The 18456-nt window shown below is 38.9% G+C and overlaps 1 protein-coding gene across 1 annotated transcript in view; it reads right to left on the bottom strand.

Moving 5' to 3' along the window:
- Nucleotides 1-18456, bottom strand: part of LOC139738811 (cilia- and flagella-associated protein 47-like) — a 100189-nt gene that overhangs the window by 10779 nt on the left and 70954 nt on the right. The window contains exons 22-39 of the mRNA XM_071649448.1: nt 17632-17865; nt 16782-16980; nt 16258-16479; nt 15416-15690; nt 14883-15132; nt 14131-14361; nt 12428-12653; nt 11708-11900; nt 10041-10070; nt 7559-7656; nt 6976-7092; nt 5753-5887; nt 5155-5418; nt 4592-4865; nt 3729-3986; nt 2314-2775; nt 1853-2058; nt 1199-1342 (exon numbers count right to left, since the gene is read on the bottom strand). Of these exons, the coding sequence (XP_071505549.1) occupies nt 1199-1342; nt 1853-2058; nt 2314-2775; nt 3729-3986; nt 4592-4865; nt 5155-5418; nt 5753-5887; nt 6976-7092; nt 7559-7656; nt 10041-10070; nt 11708-11900; nt 12428-12653; nt 14131-14361; nt 14883-15132; nt 15416-15690; nt 16258-16479; nt 16782-16980; nt 17632-17865 (3818 nt within the window). The remainder of the gene's footprint in view (nt 1-1198; nt 1343-1852; nt 2059-2313; nt 2776-3728; nt 3987-4591; nt 4866-5154; nt 5419-5752; nt 5888-6975; nt 7093-7558; nt 7657-10040; nt 10071-11707; nt 11901-12427; nt 12654-14130; nt 14362-14882; nt 15133-15415; nt 15691-16257; nt 16480-16781; nt 16981-17631; nt 17866-18456) is intronic.

Here is an 18456-nt window from a genome sequence, read left to right as displayed (position 1 = left end):
TAGAAGTTTTGAAGCCCTCACCTTGTGCCATCACATAAAGCAAACAGAATCGAAATCGGGTTAGAAATGGCGAAGGAGTAGCATTTGGTAGCAAAATGTACAATACAGGTAAAAAATCAAGGTCAGAGGTCAAAGAAGTCAAAGGTCAAAATTCTGTGTAGAATTTTTGAAGCCCTCACCTAGTGCCATCACTTAAAGCAAACGGAATTGAAATCGGGTTACAAATGGCGAAGGAGTAGCATTTTGTAGCAAAATGTACAATATAGGTAAAAAATCAAGGTCAAAGGTCAAAGAAGTCAAAGGTCAAAATTCTGTGTAGAATTTTGAAGCCCTCACCTAGTGCCATCACATAAAGCAAACGGAATCGAAATCGGGTTAGAAATGGTGAAGGAGTAGCATTTTGTAGGCAATGTACAATACAGGTCAAAAATCAAGGTCAAAGGTCAAAGAAGTCAAAGGTCAAAATTCTGTGTAGAAGTTTTGAAGCCCTCACCTAGTGCCATCATATAAAGCAAACGGAATCAAAATCGGGTTAGAAATGGCGAAGGAGTAGCATTTTGAAGCAAAATGTACAATATAGGTCAAAGGTCAAGGTCAAAGGTCACAACTGAAATTCTGTATAGAAGTTTCAAAGCTCCCATGTAGTGCTATCATATAAAGCAAACAGAATCAAAATCGGGTTAGAAATGGCGAAGGAGTAGCATTTTGAACATTTTGATCACACACGGACGCACAGACGGACGGACGCACGGACGCACAGACGTACGACCTCACGGTGATATACTTGTGTGTCTACCCCTTTGTTCTCCCTTTTGTTAAAATAGACACACAAGCAAAAATTTTAGCCACACAAGCCTGACGGAATAAAGGCCATCTATTGTGCACTATTGTTCTCCTAGCCACACAAGCATACTCTCGTTAGCACGGACAGACGGACAGACGGACACACAGACACACACGTACGGAGCCCGTTTCACAGTCCCCTGCTCGAACTCGTTCGACGGGGACAAAAAGTTAAAAGTAAGCCTTACCACTGTAAATTTATTTATTTCATTTTCATGAATGTTTGATACTTGCAAATCAAGCCAATCATTGCCTTAAGACATGAATTGTACTATTTTTTTTCTAAATATACAAAAAATGCAGTTTTTTGACAATTGTTCAGACCCACGAATCTGCCTAGATCTAGTGGACTCACCGTGATGAAAGATTCAAAGGTAGGTCTAAACATCAGAGGGTAGTGTGTGGTCTGCATGGCTTTGGCCAGTATAAAGGGTGGTCCATGGAAACCTTGCCCATCAATAGTAGCCTTCAAAGGCCAGTCTACGCTAGTCTGGTTCACCTGATGGAAAAAATAGCAATGACAAATTTCTTTGATCGACTGTCAGAGGATAATTCGTAATAGAATATCATACTCATTTAATAAGGATGGTTGATTTCGTGAGAGCTGAAGCTGGTTGATGGTTGCTACAGTCTGGTATGAATTCTGTTTGTCAGTTGTCCAAAAAGTAACACATCACCATTAACAGCAACACCTGATATCTTAAGTTACATTGTTTCTCAATCAAACAGCATATAAGTCATTAGCATTGATGGAACCATGATGCGATTTCTAACACAACTGAAAATTGTCATCTTGTTCAAAAAAAAAAATTAAAAAAAAATATATAGGACCAGGCTAGATGCACATACACATGTGAACACGAAAAAACTAGAAATGTTGTCCAGAGAACTTTGTAAACAGTATATTTTGATAGGATTGATTATCCACACAAGAAACAAAGAAATTGAAGACAGAAAGCCTAGTTTGAGGCCAATCAGCCAATAAAGCTTTCATTCCAAACTGACTTACAATGGGAATGTCCTGAGACACTGATTGGTGAACAGGTGCTGTGAATTCAATCTGGGCTACGGTCCCCTCAGGGTTGACTGTGCACTCAATCTGGTAGACTCGGATGTCATTAGGAGAGCGAAGTACCACACGGCAGGGGTAGTGACCAGCCCCCTTAGGAGTGAAGCGGATGGGGAGTGGGATGACACCATCATCCATGACGACACCTGCATTGGTGTGTGATGATATGAAATGGAAGAGACAAAAGGGTAGGATATTATGATTGAATCATTAAACCTCCATTCAGATGGGAACAAACGAAAACCATGACACACTGAAACATGTTTCCTCTTAAACATTTGGAAAAACAAGATTTGTTCTTGCACACTCTTGCTAAAGCACCATCATAAAATGACGGGTTTATGGAATCAAATGCAGACAGATATGCACAACCTTCAGAGATTGGTGCTTCCATAACTCACCTGATGACCCCACAAGTCCAGCTGCTGACCTTTCAACCCTGTGACCATTCCTCACCACATCCCCAGCTGACTTGGGCTTCTTGGCGAGGGGCGAGGGGATGAAGAAATGCACGGGAGCTTCAAAGAACTTTGAGTTGACTTCCACCGAGAAGCGCGTTCCCTCTGGCTTCTGATCCTGCTTGGTGTTGAACATGACAGCTGATTGGCTCTTGGTGATAATGTGGTCATCCGTCAGCCCCAGTGCTGCAATGGCAGCCGTGACGGAGCCACTGGCCAGGGTTCCCGTCAGCTGTCGCCGGCGAATCTCAGCATCTGACATGCGCTGCTGAGCAGCGATGACGAGGGCTCTCTCTCTGGCAGCATTGGTAGTGGGTATCATGAGCTCCTCATTGAGGACTGTATTGCTGTCACAACGCCAGTAGATGATGCGATCATCTCCTCCGTATAGGCCACGCCCACTCCCTGTAACGCATGATCATTGATTTTAATGTGATATCTTCTGCAATTACCAGAATAACACAAAATTCATTGTCTTTAAATTGAATATGGAAATAGACTTGATCTGAATTAATGATATATGAGGAACATGACTTTCATATCTTTATTGTAGTGACTTGGCTGAAATTTCACACTAAGGATCAAATGAGCCATAGAAACCAATGTCTAACAGCCACTTAGGACTTCAATACACAGTATGGTATCTATCATGACATTATCCCCCGAAAAGACTACACAATATAACACACAATGCAATTGCTCGGACTGTATGAATCTCACTAACACACTATTAGTGCATAGCTCTGTGAGTAATAACACATGGACACTGTCAAATCAGTGAATCACTGCCACAACGATATCTTAGGACAATACATGACTTTCTTTGTAGGTAGTCGCTAATTGACAAATCACATACAAAAACCTCTTGGCATTTGATGGCAAACATTGTCAAATCTCACACATGGAGTGTAATTGATACGTAACTTTATCACCTTTGACTGTGCTCAAAAGCTTCATTGTGTTGTTTCTACATTTCTGCTGCCAAAAATGCTGTTTTACACTTTCCAATGCAATTCCCTGAATGTATTCCCATTGCATATCATGCATACAGCCAGTGAAGTACTACTGTAAAACGAGAAATGTTCGCGTGCATTTTAATTTCGCGAATTTCGCGAGCGCCAAGATTCGCGAAATTAAAATGCACGCGAAATTTCTTATCTACACTATATGCATTGAACGCAAGAGGCAATTCGCAAAAATTTCTTATCTACACTATATGCATTGAACGCAAGAGGCAATTCGCGAAAATTTCTTGCCACGAAAAAGGCCGTCGGCTCCAATTCGCGAAAATTTCATGCCGCGAATATATCATGTTTTACAGTATATGGGGCAAATGGAAATGGCAAACAATCACTAACCAGCTGCAGCAGCACTGCTGATCCTGATGCTGTGTTTGGTAGGGACATAGGGGAGCTGGGCAGGGAGAGGCAGTGAGGCTGTAGCCTCCACTGAGTACAGGAACTCTCCAGCATGCTCACTGATGAAGAGGACGGAGCACTGCCGCCGACCCGTGTAGAAAGGCAGAAAGTCAATGGTGACAATGCCAGAGCCTTCACCCTCCAGAAAGATGGATTGCTCAAAGCAGAAGAAGGACCCAATGGAGCCACTTGTCTCCTCTGGAGGAAAAAGTGGGAGTAATTCAAACTGTTTACAAAATATTTCTAGATATTTACTATTAATAAAACTAAATGTATTGGACATATTTGATGCTGGGATCTTTTTATCATGGGGTGAAGGAAAATGAGTAAGTTCGTATTTCATTGTTGCCCAGGGAATTTCATTGCATTTTCACAGATATGCAGTCAATTGATGATCAATAGGCACTTAGCTATAAACAAATAATTTTTCATACTACAACATGCTACATTTATAAACACAAACATAAATATTACATGAATGTTTGTGTGTATATCTGAAGTAGTTTATAGGGCAATGTATTTAGTAGTGTCATAGTGTACATGTAATCATATGAGACACTGAACATATCACAACTGCTATGGCATCAAACCTGTTTACAATGACCATCTGTCTATCACGGCCACATTTCATGTTTCTATAGAGCAGTCGTTGTAGAGAGGTTTGACTGTACTTACGTGTAACAAGTTTATACTTGCATCAAAGAAACAACTTGAAAGAAAGACTATAAATTCCATCTATGCCTCAATTACTAATATGAGGGGAAAAAAATCATAAAACAGACAAAGAATATGCAAGGACTCACGCTCCAGCAAGTCTAGGTCTGAAGTGTGTTCTTCTACTTTTGGTGGGGAAGGTGTTCGCTCCTTCTTCTGTCCATGATCGGTCTTGGAGCGAATCTTCTTGGGGGCACCCTTGCTGTTCTTCAGGAGTCCCTTCTGCTTGGTGTCACTGCCAGGGAAGGGTGTCTTGGCCTCTACTAGGACAATGCGGAACTCCCCAGACTCCTTGAATGGATTAACGACAGCCAGGTCCACTTTCTGTAGCTCAAAACATGGTGACTCACACTTTATGGTAGCCTGCAGGAGAAAAGTAGCAGAGATTTCATTTGGCTTGATGTCATCAGCCAGATTATCGTGCTACCATACATAAACTCTGCATGACATATCTGAAGACAAATAAGCAAATATGACATAACAGGAAATAGTTAATACAATGGGAAACTTTTCTGTTTTTGATGTTTATGTCCCCAGTACACATGAGAATAACTTCTAGATTCTTGTAACTTGTGGAACAAAAGTGGTTAAAGGTACAAGAATTCATGTCTATGAATTATGCAATGTAAATAGCAACCCCATTTCAACTCACAGTGGGTGATATGTTGTCAATGGAGGTGCGCAGGTTGAACACCAGGGTGGTGCCACAGCCAGCCCCAGTCCGACGCCCAACGAGAACCAGGACAGCTTCAGCCGGTCGCAGGAAGCGGCTGGTGAATTCTATGGGAAGGTCCTGTTTGCCCTTGGGCTGGATGAGGACCTGGCTGCCCCGAGGTAAGATAAAGTCCCGCGCATCACGACCTGCAACCATGGCATGGTAGGTCAGTGGCTTGTTGCTAGGGTTGGTGAGCCGCACCTGAAACAGATTATAGCATCAAACACACTCTTATAGTGATCTCTTTAATATATGCATTTTACTAACAAGCAAATGACCTTTACAATAGTCGTTCAAGACCAATGCAAAGCAAACCCATAAAAACCTCTCTCTATATTGTTGCCAGTGAAATTGAAAAAAACATACAAAAAAACAACCAATACATCAACACATCAACATAAGATTTACCAGACATATATAATAATGCAAATAAAGAAAAAAAAATACTAGGAAATAAAATAAGGATAAATGCATTTCAAATGAGTTAAAGAAGTGTTGAAGTGAGAGTTTGGCTTCATTTCAGATTCCAGCTTACCTGTCTTGCCACTGTAGCATGTAGGGATCCCGTGAACTCAACAGATGTCTTGGGCATGTATTGGGGCAATCTCTGGTAGAGGTGTTGACACAGCAGCATGAGAGATATGGGGTTGGGATCTGTGATGTCAATAGCCTGAAACACACATGGAAACAAGATCACAACAAATCATCAAGGATACCATGCTGTATACCACTTCAGATTAATGGTGTGCAGCACAACAGAAAATAACTGTAACACGTCATAATCATCATTACACTTCAATTACCCACTTAAGACTGCTAAAAACGAAAAATAATCCTTTTTTTTATTAATGAAGTGATGCACTGATCATATTTCCTCATCACGCAGACAACCTATGGCAAATCAAAAGCTAGTTCAAAATTTGCTCATTTGCTGACTGAGTCCGGATGACATGTACAAATCATACATTTGGGTTGAATGAAGCAAGTTTAAGAACAACAACAAAAGCTCATTAAAGGGCTCTACAGCCATAAAATAGTCATTACTGTGAATGCAAGAGCTGAAATGACTGAGTACTAAGTGGAACTAGCTCAAGGTGCACTGAAGAAACAATGACATTATGCCTTTGATGAGTCTGAACCCTATGGTATATGAGCATTTGTACCACCAAAGGCCACCGCACACTGTACAACTTTCAGTCACACGACTGACTGACGCGTGTGACGGAAAGTCGTATAGTGTGTGGTGGCCTTTGGCTAGATAAATCACAGGCAGTTGTCAGCACTGAAGTTCATAAAAACTGATTAAGAGAAAAACAAAATAAGTGACAAATTTGCATTCACGTTCTCTCTCTTTCTCCAAAAGAGAAAAACAGAACAAATTGTGTCCGAGGATCACTGTTTTGATTGTGTAAAATACCAAAATCGTAATCTGAAAATAAGAACTAGGAGAGTCATAGTGATTCTATATACAGTTGTGTATACCATGCTGGTCTGGAAATATTAGAAATGCAATATCAGTGGCAGAAGAAAAAAAAAATGCAAGCTTATCAAATAGGCAATGTCTACACATGAGACAATGCGTGCACATGTGTAAAATGAGAAAGTCACCCGTCATTGTAGGCCCTCAAAAATTCAGTCAACATCTCACAATTAGTGAATAATCTCTAACAGACATTGCATATTGAAAACTCCTCAAGAATGTGAAAGCTCATATGTAACATACCATCTACAACTATACATGATAAGATTATTGCTCACCTGAATGTCATAATCCAATCCAATGAATCTGAATGCAGTGACCACTTTGAGAGCATTGTGAAGGCACTGCTCAGCTGTAGATGGGTGTGTGTACATACCCTGCAGGTGGGTCTTGATCTGCAGAAGGGAGAGAAATATTGTATATTCAACAAAACATCATGATATAATAATACGGACAACAGCAGAGCTAAAAGTGGGTGAGTGGGAAACCAAAGCAGGTACTCTTTTAGCCTCTACAAAAAGTGTATCTAGGAAATAATTTCAAGCATTATGAGAAGGAAGAAACATATTTAGGGTGAGAAGTATGCATTACTTTTTATTTATACTGCAGTTATAGGGTTAAGACACTCAGTGAGCTACAATGCCTTGTCACTTTGAAAGAGGAAGCAACAAAGAAAGCACAAACAACATGTGGCATGCTTTAGGTAGTGCTATCTGGATGTGTACAGATATATCATTCCAATGACAGTACAAAGGTATGTTTTGAGGGAAAATGTTACATGTGCCAATTTATCCTCTAAATGTTGCCAAAATCATACTGTGATTCTGGAAGTAAGAGAATTGGCGTGTAGTATCTACTCACCAAAAATGGCACGTGTGCAGCCAGGACTGCAGCTAAGACAAGGCCATCCAGAAGATCATAATCAAAGTTGACCACCCAGCGGGATGGAGGAACACCACCTGTCAGACAGAAATATGTGTGATCAAACACCAGTAAGATATCTTGGTTTACAACGATAGCTGCATTTTGATATAAAAGCATTTGGTTCTCTTAGAATTTGTTTGAAAATGACTTCATGAGAATGAGTATATAAAGCCAAAACAATGGCTCATTTACATTCCTATTTTATTCTGTTTTATTCCCATTTCTGTGTTCTTTCAACACTACTGTACATTCTAAAATGGGTCATGGAATTCTTGCAATTTGATTGTTCACTGACTGCATGCATTTTTTTTTTTAGTCATGCCATTTTCCATAATCATGCATCCAATAATTCCCAGATGCATAATTTTTCCATGCATCCAGTAAACCAAATTCAGCACACAGTTCAGACAATTATTTTCATGAATTTTTGACCCATTTTATAACAGATGACTCACACAGGTTTTTAATTGTGGGTGAGTAGCAATTGTGTATACATAGTAACTCTACATTTTCCAGACCTACTCAGTTACTCCTCATGGGTTCAAACAATTCAGAGGTACAAATGTACTTTGTGCACACAATTCCTACCAACCCACTCAAACCTGTGAGTCATTTGTATATTGTAAATCATAACGACATTAAGATTAACACAAGTGAAGTTTCTACATTGCAGTTGCCTAACAATATCATTTAAGAGCATATCATTTCTTACTCCAACTCCAACCTGTCACAGAAGACAGTTATCTGGCAATTTGATAGAATATCTAACATTTTATTAGTGATGGCCATGATGATATGAGCTACTGTATGAAACTCATGGATTTGTCAAACATCCCTCCAAGAAATTCTGTACTTTCGTATTTCTCAAAGAACTGCACCAATTTTTGTAGCAAAAATGCATAAAAGTTTCTACACGACCTGTGAAGATGAAATAAACAGCAAGCAACACATTGTTGCAACACAACTTTGATCCTACAGCTGCCAAGATATGAAAGTACATAAGAAGTACTCAAACTAAGACATGCATGTATTTAACACTCATTGACTACAAGCCAAAACAACTCTGCGAAGTAGTAATTCGGGAAGATGTTGGGATGAAGCAAGCAGAGTAAGGGCACAAAACAGACTCTCTCTCGCACATCAAGTCAGTTAATTGTGTGCACTGTAGGAAAACAATTATGGGCAATTTTCCTACTGCCTAGGGATACTGAAGGCAATAAAGAACTCCAGAATATGCAGGACTAGCTAGACTACAGAGCACATCTTAAAGCCGTAGACTGCCACATGGTTCATTATTTCTAACCAGACTATTTACATCAATCCTACACCTGCTATTTCTACACTACATATAACACAAAAACATACAAAACAGGAGACTGAGGGCCCATTTCCTCATACTAGGTAAGAAAGTATGAAAGATGGCTAGCATTCAAGCAAGACTATGTCCCTTGCCAAGAATTGAAAGCTGACTGGAACATCGGTCATGTGATGAGCCATCATGATCCAGATCTCATTTTTTTTTAAACTCTCTCTCTCTCTTCGTTACATGTAAACATGTGCACACATTTATGTATGTATGCGTGTATATTTGGATGTACCATATATATGGATGAATTTGTATGTGCATCTATTTGTATGAATGTATGCATGTATGTACGAATGTATGTAAGGACATTATCCCCCTTTTTTTTATCCCCCTTTTTCCCCCTCTAAACATAACTTTTTTGCCAGTATGTGTATGCATATCTCTATTTGTTAATTATCGTTTTGCTCATTCTAATGTATATATGCTTATGATTTAAATCCTGATTTATTCTGTGTTATGTTCTATTGGAAGAAAAAATGAGAATGAAAATGAATGAATTGAAATGAATGTGTGTCTGTCTATATATGTATGTATTTATGTATGTATAAACATTTGCATATGTCCATGTATAACATGAATATAATAAATATTGCTGTAAAATGATTGCTTAATACACCCCATCAATTTATACTGAAAAAAAAACCCAACAACAATGTTCCAATGTTGCTGCTGAAAAATCCTCTGCAAGCTGTTACTGGGATGCAGTCACAAAGCATGGTCAAACCCTCCACCGCCATATCAACAACATCAATCTCTTATTGTTACGTATTGTAGAGTAAATAATGTGGATCGACAACACAGGTTTTTAATCGATTAGCACAGAGTACAGTGGGGGGGGGGGGGGGGGTCAAGATACAAAAGTATTATATGCAATATATATCTGTATACATAAGCATTAGATAGAAGTTAAAATTGTAAAACTATGTTAACACTGCTGATTGCAGATAGGAATTGGAGTTGGGTAGCAGCAATTATGTGAGATCGTGTCAGGGTGGGGTTGTCATGGTATAATTAATTGTTTAGAAAATATCTGGAACAGTCTCATGCATATACCTGGAGGGGCATTGTACAACTGCAGTAAGGCTAGAACAGTTTCAGGAAAATTAGGAGAGAAGAAAAACATTCCAAATATTATATCAGTGTTGCTTTAAGTGAGTGGAAAAAGATGGAGTGACATGCAAAATTTCTTTCATAAAAACAAAAATCATTTCTAATCATGAAGATTAACCTATCAATCCAAAACTGGAAATAAAATATTATTTATAGGAGAAGGAAGTCACCTATGGAGAAGTCATGCTTAAAGAACAAAATGAAAGAGGAGCTATAGAGGAATTAGAATTTGAACAAAGTCAGACAAATGTAATAAAGTTATGGTTGCATTAAAGGGGATGGCTAGTAACTGATCAGTGGGAATCAGTGGGAAAGCTGGGGGATGATTGTTCCAATCCTTGTGGGATTCATTTAAGGGTACATTATATATCTATTGTTGTGTGAAAATTACTTGCTTCAGAATGGTCTCATATTCAAGTAATGTGCAGTTAAATGTTTCCAGGTTAGCATGCCTGTACAGTGACGGGGCATTCAGTTAACGATTAAACTGCGCATATCTTGATTATGAGACCATTCTGAAGCAAATAATTTTCACACAACAATAGATATATAATGTACTCTTAAATGAATCCCACAAGGATTGGAACAATCATTCCCCAGCATTCCCACTGATTCCCACTGATTAGTTACTAGCCATCCCCTTTAACATCAATAAATCATCCAATGTGAGCCAAGTTTCACTAATAACAAATCTTATCATCACAGGAAAATGCCTCAATGATTTTGTTGCATATTAATAACTGATATGTTCTTTCACACCATTCACAGCCAAGGCACTGGAATCTGAAAATCATTGAATTCAGTTTGCAAGGTCTTTACCTTAGCATAAACAGAGTAAGGAGAGCTGCACAAATACCGTTATGACAAGAAGAACAAAACTGGTATTTTAGCTCACTCTTTGATGATTTAGCAACTTTCAAAGAGTTAATCATGATTTCTTCTCTCTTTTCTTTTTTTTTTTTTTTTTTTTGCCATTTGTCTGATTTTCTTGACATTTTCTCTGTGTTACTGCCATTCTTCCAAATTATCATCTGAAGAGTTCATTTCCCTATGAAGACTTAACACAGATGAGACAGTTAATTCTCAAACATGAGTTGAAATATTTCAGAATAAGTAGTCACATGCTGGACAAAACACACATGAATCAATGTCATTTTAAATTTAGTAAGAAAATGTGACTGAAATTACTGTAATGAAAGAAAGACTGCACACATGAGAACTGTTACACTTAATATTACACTCATTCTGTGTCTTTCTTAGAAGTGGTACAGTGCTATTTGTCGTCACTCACTACACCTATGATATAACCAAACTTTACTTTGGTGATATCCTCAAATTTCTGCTCATTTTTGTTATTCTTTCTCCCTTCACAAGGGTGTGTGGCCTTGTCAATGACACACTGAGAATGTGTGACGATTTGGAATATGAGATGCATTGTACACGCAATCAGAGTTTTATTCTTGGGCATGACTGAACATACATGGTTTCATAATCAAATTCAAATCCAAATCATTTGATTAATCAGTATGTACAGAGACTACGGACACTTGTTAAGAAATAACACCGGAAGTCAACTGCCTAAAGAAAAACAACATTAAAAGATGCCTTACCTTTGTCACAGTTGCTCCAGATCTTGTGACGCTGCTGCTCATAGTGGTGGTTGAGCCAGGAAAGCAAGATGCGTTCTGCTACAGAGTAGATGTTACTGCAAAGTGGATCTGGATTGATAGAGGGCAGGCTGACGCCCCCGGGGCATGGCAGGCCACGGAACTGACGTGGCGTAATGCGGGCCAGAACAAGTACCTGAGAATGTTACCACAATAGCATAATTCTAGATTGAAGCAATATTATAATGCACATTCTCCATTATTTCATTTCTATTACTAGATAAAATACGATGCAACACAACAGTACAAAGCAACATATTATAAGATACATGCTATAGATAGTAGAGTGAAGTGCTGTCCTAATCTTGTGATTACAAGAAAGTGAGATCTTATCTTTAAACCATGAACAATAAGGTGTATTACAATGTGAATCACATTCATATCACTCAAATGATTTTCACTTTGAACCATTTCTCATGTAATAAATCAGTGTTACATATTTGTTAATCTCATCTTTAATCTTGCATTCTATGCCCTCTCTGATAAATTTCTGCAAATATGCTGGCAACTAGTAAGATAATATTTGTGTTTAATAAATCTCAGCAAATCCACAGCATCTCAGGAATATTTTTCATTAAACATATGTAGCTGCACTCTGATGACACTTGAAATATGTAGTGATGATTGTTGTGGTCAAGGATTGTTGCCAAAGTAACCCCTCACCTTGATGGTCTGCAGGAGGAGGTCTGTCCAAGCTCGTTTGGAGACAGACTCAAAGAGTGTCTCATCCAGGGGTTCCTCCTGGATCGTGATGGCCACAGTAGACTTCCCTTCTTGCATGGCCTTCTTCTTCTCTCGCACTTGCTCCTGCAGTTTCATCCACCTCTGGTAGTCCTGGGGCTCAAAGAGGTATTCTGGCTTGATGCCTGCCACACCCGCTCCCTGACTCCTGGGAGGTTAAGGGGGAAGGGAGATGGTTTGAATCAAGGTAAATTTACCATCAAAAGGACTAGACTTAAACTGTGCTAGAGTATTCATTAATGAGGATTAAAAATGATGACTGACCAAAACGCCAAACCAGGAGTAAACTTGCTGAGCCTACCATGTAGCTACAATGGAAGTGATTTGATATAGTACAAACAAGATTAGCAGCAGCTAGAACTTCTCAAATTAAGATTAATCAGAGCTTCAATGTAAGCTTGAAAGCATTTTAATGATAATTCTATCCACTAACTTCAACATAAGAAAAAAAGATACTTATACAAATCCAGTAGTTTATACATCATATGTAAGTTAAGGTGCTTCTAAAGAATATACTCAGCCCAGTCAGATCCACTAATTACAGTATGAACTGGGGAGACAATGCTAACAGCACAGTCCCTCTGAGAACACATCCACACTGTTTGTAAATGAAGACAACTATCTCAAAATCTGGTTTCAATAAAAGAGAATAGAATTGATTGATTGATTACTTTACTGTCCACAATGGAACTTCTTTGAACAATGGATACTACAACAAAATAACATTATACATCACAAGTATACCAGAGACATATCACAAAATGCAACAGTTACTGAAACTGACACATACAACAACATCCAATATCACATACACCATAACAATGTGATATACTAACCCGATATTTACAACTATCAAACAAAAACTATCAATGTATATCACATTTATACAGTTATCTAACTCTTATATACATATATATATATATATATATATATATATATATATATATATATATATATATAGCAATAATAAAGTCACAACAGAGGAATGCAGGGAATGCATTAATAGCCAATCTTGATTTAATGAATAATCCGAATTTTCGAGGAACCTTCCTCTTCTTCAGGGATGACAGAAGAGGAAGGTTCCTCGAAAATTCGGATTATTCATTAAATCAAGATTGGCTATTAATGCATTCCCTGCATTCCTCTGTTGTGACTTTATTATTGCTATTTCTAGTACTGCCAATACGCGGAACAACTACAATATATATATATATATATATATATATATATATATATATATATATATATATACATTAATATCCTATCCTGCATCATCACTACACATCATCCACATCATATAATAAACAGAAACATGCCTGTTTCGACAAGAAATTTACTCAGACAAAATTACATACAAAAATAAAGGGGGGAGGTTATAACAAAACGCATCCCCAAGGCATGCCACTTTTCACACAAAAAATTAATAATAAGATGCCAAAATGTAAAAATGAAAAAAATCACCATATCAACCAATTTCTAAACTAACAAATACAAAAAACAAACGCCAAACAATATCTTGATACCGACATATCCCAATTGTGATCCAAAGCTGGATCACAACACATACTTAACGATTTAATGAGGGAAAGCGAGGAGTTGTTGCTACAAAAGCTGGCAGGACATACCTCAAGAAGGTGAGGAGTGTGGAGTGTTGCCAGTGGAGCTGCAGAACCTTCTCAGTAGGGTCTGCTGGGAGGGCCTGATTGATGGGAATTCCTGGCACCAGACGCCCACTGAGGTGGGCCATCAGGTCATAGACTGTCTTGGTATAGCTGCGCTTCTGGTTGTTGGATGCTGGTGAGCTCTGGCTGGACTTGTCCCGAGCTGCCTCTGCAGCGGAACCCTTGGATACACCACTGAGGTGAAATGAATGACATATGAATAGTGTGTGACTAATTAATAATGAATATCAAAGTATTGGTGTGCTCCCTTCATACATTAAAACTTGACTGGCATACTGATTTCTTCACATGTACAGACAAATAAAAAAAAAATGATACATAAGTTCAGCAAAAAGCCAAAAGTTCTTGACAAACATTTTTTTGTTGACTTGAAAATACAAATGAGTGTTATGAATTTATGGAGCTGGTTTTCATCCTTGGTGAAGTGAATTCTTTAATGTAGTTTCACTGGGGGAAAAAGAGTAATTTTGTTGACAAAAAGAGAACTCATCTTACAATACATAAGAAAGTGCACATTAGATTCTGATAGTGTAATACAATCCCATGATAGATTGGTATTTTGCAAATATGACAAACCTGACCATACACTGCAAATTAAGAGACCAGACGAGGTCGTCTCATGAAACAGCATTCTATAAATGAACTTCGAAAAGCATTGTACTTTTGCGTTGCATTGAGAGCATCAAGTTGCTCACCTCCGCAGCCCTTCTGGGAGTGAGACAGGGAAAGGTCCTCCAGACCAGCCATGCAGGGTGATCCAGCGCTGCACAGCCATCAGCACCTCAGAGTGGAAGATGCCTTCTTCAGAGTCCTCGTTGGGGAATGCTGCCGAGCCCAGAGAGCGTGACGCTAGTCCCATGCGGGAGTCATCATAGGGGAGGGCAGAATGGCTGTAGTTGACACGGTTCACTGCACCATCACGTGGGGTACTGCGGTATGTGGACTCTACAGCAAGATGTGGGATGGGGTGAGTGGGGAGTTAGGAGAAATGTGAGTGTTGGTATGCAGTAAAGGTCTCGCCTGTATTTATTTTGATGTACTTGTAAATCACACTCATAGCAAACAAATTACAATGAAACACTACTTGAGGGATAAGATGCTATCACAGAAGGTTATAATGTTACATAGCTAAAGATTAATGGGACATGCCGTCAAGCTAAGCTCAAAGGGAGTACATCAAAGCTGCCAGTTTAACTGTTGCCTTAAGTAAATTATTGTCCAATATTACCTGTGATACTCTCTGTGTCCTCATAAGTGGATGTAGTGGCACCAAAGCGTGAGCTAGTGCTGGTACTGGTGTGGGTCGAAGGTCGGCTCGGTGATTCGACAGGCATGATGACAGCCTCACCCATGTTGCTCACAGTTTCATGGGAGGCAGTTTTGTGGCCTCTGAGGCTGTGTCCCTGTTCAGTAACAATCTGGAAGTCAGTACGATGCTTGGCCACAAAAGGGTAGGCAACCAGGAGGCAGTTGTCCGCCGTGGCAGTGACAGGTATGGAGAATCTGTCGGCATATGGCAAGGTTTGAGTGACAGCAATAACTCTCTCAAATTATATTCTAAGAATAAGTGGATGTCATTATTTATTTTCCCTGCAAACATTCATCATTGCCTAGTTAGCAATGTTAAACATGCAAATTAATGAAATTCTTGTGTCACACTGTTACTGTTGCAACAAATTAACAAATTGCCCTATATTAACATATATAAGTACCGAATTAATCAGTGTTTAGTAGTAGTCATGATAAAAAAGTCATGGGTATCAGTTGTAATAAAAACATATAACAGTGGACAGATTCACTTCAGTTGTGCAGTAATGACACAATGGTTCTGAGCAGGGAACTGGTATTCAATGGAGAGCAAATCCAATGAATGATGTGAACTCAACTGAGATTTATGCATTGTGGCAGACATGCCAGGACACTCATGAAACATGTTTCATTAAACCTTCTGGGAAAAAAATCACTGTCAGATGTAAAATGTAAATTATTTCAATATTCATTTAACTTTTGCTAGTTTGCACTGCTTTTCAGCCAATGCAACATAAGATCCCTTCATTGGGCTGTATGTACCTGCTTCCAACAGTGTCCACAAACTTGATGGGCTTGGTGAAAGAGACAGGCTTGGAGGAGCAGAAGGTCACTTTACACTTGAGGACAAACGGCTCTTTGTGACCCTCATCTGCACTGCAGGGCTGGATGGTCTGACCATCAGGAAAGGTCACACTAAGGACAGACATCTTGCTGCCATCGTCAACCTCAACCTCTGGGAGCTCAACGTCAATGACAGTCTCCCTATTGGAAGAAAGAAAATGAGTGCAATGCCAATTTCAGAACAAGTAGTCTACAATAAACTCACAGTGGACAGTGGTAAACAGATGCTCAAAAAAGACATTATCACATGTAAAGAATAAATGGCTTTTAACAAATACACAATGCAATTTTATTTTACCTTAATCAAGTTACAAGTGATCTCTTCAGACGTAAATTCAGTAATACTGATTGAGCCCAAATTTTCAACAAGCTCTTGATTTTCATTCCAACATGTCCGATATCTCCACTATGGCAAGAGAAATATACAACGGCTGCATACATACTTCCTGAAACCTGCTGCCCGGATGGTGAAATCTGCAGAGACCTTCGTTGAGAGAGGAACCGGGGTCAGCACTATGGCTAAGGGGTCAAAGGTCAGCTGTGGGGACTTGAGGATGCCATGTAAGTTGAGGTACTGATATGGTCTATCTGTGGCACCATCGAGGATGATAGGCACCTTGGCCTGGAATTCACCTGGTTCCTCTGTGGTATAAATGAATGTTGTTGAATGTGAGGGAATGATAACAATAAATGTTATTGCTCACATTTAGATTTAGATGATAAAATGGATTTATTGTACACAGATATCTCCTGATGATATGAAGTAGATTAAACACGTTGATATTAAAACACTGAAATTACGGTCATTGACATTTCTTTGGGAAGAGCAGCTCCTCATACAAAATACACTCCTCAGTATTTACAAAAAAAATATATGAATTACTGCTTTACTGTATACACTCTGAAGTACTACAATTATTATGACTGGTTTCACATTGAATGAACTAAGCAGTAGGTAATAGTAATCTTTCCTTTCATGATGTCATTTTGTGATACTTTCCTCCTCTCCTGCATGCCCTACAGATTTCATCTGCAGATTGTATGTGGCAAAGGAAAACACTTTTGTCATATTCAACATTGACCTCCCCCAAGGTTTTAGAATGATTGGGGAATAAAGACATCCCTCTATTCCTTGTGTAAATATATGATGTAAATATGGTATCTTCTGAAAAAAAAAGATTGCAAAATCAAGTTATAATGAGCTGCTCTCTGTTAGAGATCTTAATGAAGGAACCATGTACGGTAGCACTTTTAAAGCCACGTTAACACCACACAAAGTCATTAAGATCTCACCTGGACAGAACATGCATCCCAGTGTGTAGACCTCTCCTGTTTCCAAAGTCTCTTTCACCTCTTGGCGACCTTTTTCAAAGGTCAAGAAGGGCACACCATTGGAACGGACAAAGCGGAAGATGCCTTCCTCCATGGCCTTGCCACAGGAGCGCAGGTCCAGGGCCCACTCCAGTCGCTTGGTGCTGTTGTTGACCAGCATGATGGACTGGCTCTGTTGATTGCTGCTGGATAGACCTGGTCCACGTGATATATGTCCAAGGGAACAAGAATATAATGAGGGGTTCTTTGGAACTGGGTTTGAGAATGATTAATTGCAGAAAGATGGAAGTCCTACTAAACATAAGCCAAATTTTTTAGTGGACGATCAACCTGTCAGTATTTATCGTACATTTTAAGAGGCTACATGGGTAATTCTGTTGTGGTAAAGGGGTAGGAATATAATTGTATGCACAGATGCTTAACAGTTCAAAATAAAAAGCATACACACAGAGAGAAAAAATGAAACTGATGAAATCTAATCCATGAAGTTTTATTGCAAGGTAGATAAACTGAAGCTGTATAATTTATGCAGAAAAATGGCATGATAACCAAGCATACTACTAAGTAGACGTACAAATAAATAACTAAAACCCGCATATAGTGATTACAACAAAAGATAGAAGAAAATTTTTGAAAGACCATTTGTCTAATTTTTCTTGTACAGCAATCTGTTAGTACAAGGCAAGTAATGATTTTGCTGCCATGTTGTTGTCCCTTGCACTGCTTCTGTAAGGGATCATTGTATACTGTATACGCCATATATTTCGCGAGTCTAAATTTTCGCGA

Source organism: Diadema antillarum, unplaced genomic scaffold (genome assembly GCF_040938485.1).
Source record: "Diadema antillarum isolate AM-2024a unplaced genomic scaffold, OU_Dant_1.0 seq00000768_RagTag, whole genome shotgun sequence".
In the NCBI taxonomy this organism is placed as follows: domain Eukaryota; kingdom Metazoa; phylum Echinodermata; class Echinoidea; order Diadematoida; family Diadematidae; genus Diadema; species Diadema antillarum.
Note: the sequence above shows the minus strand (reverse complement) of the source record. Positions and strands in the feature narration are given on the sequence as shown.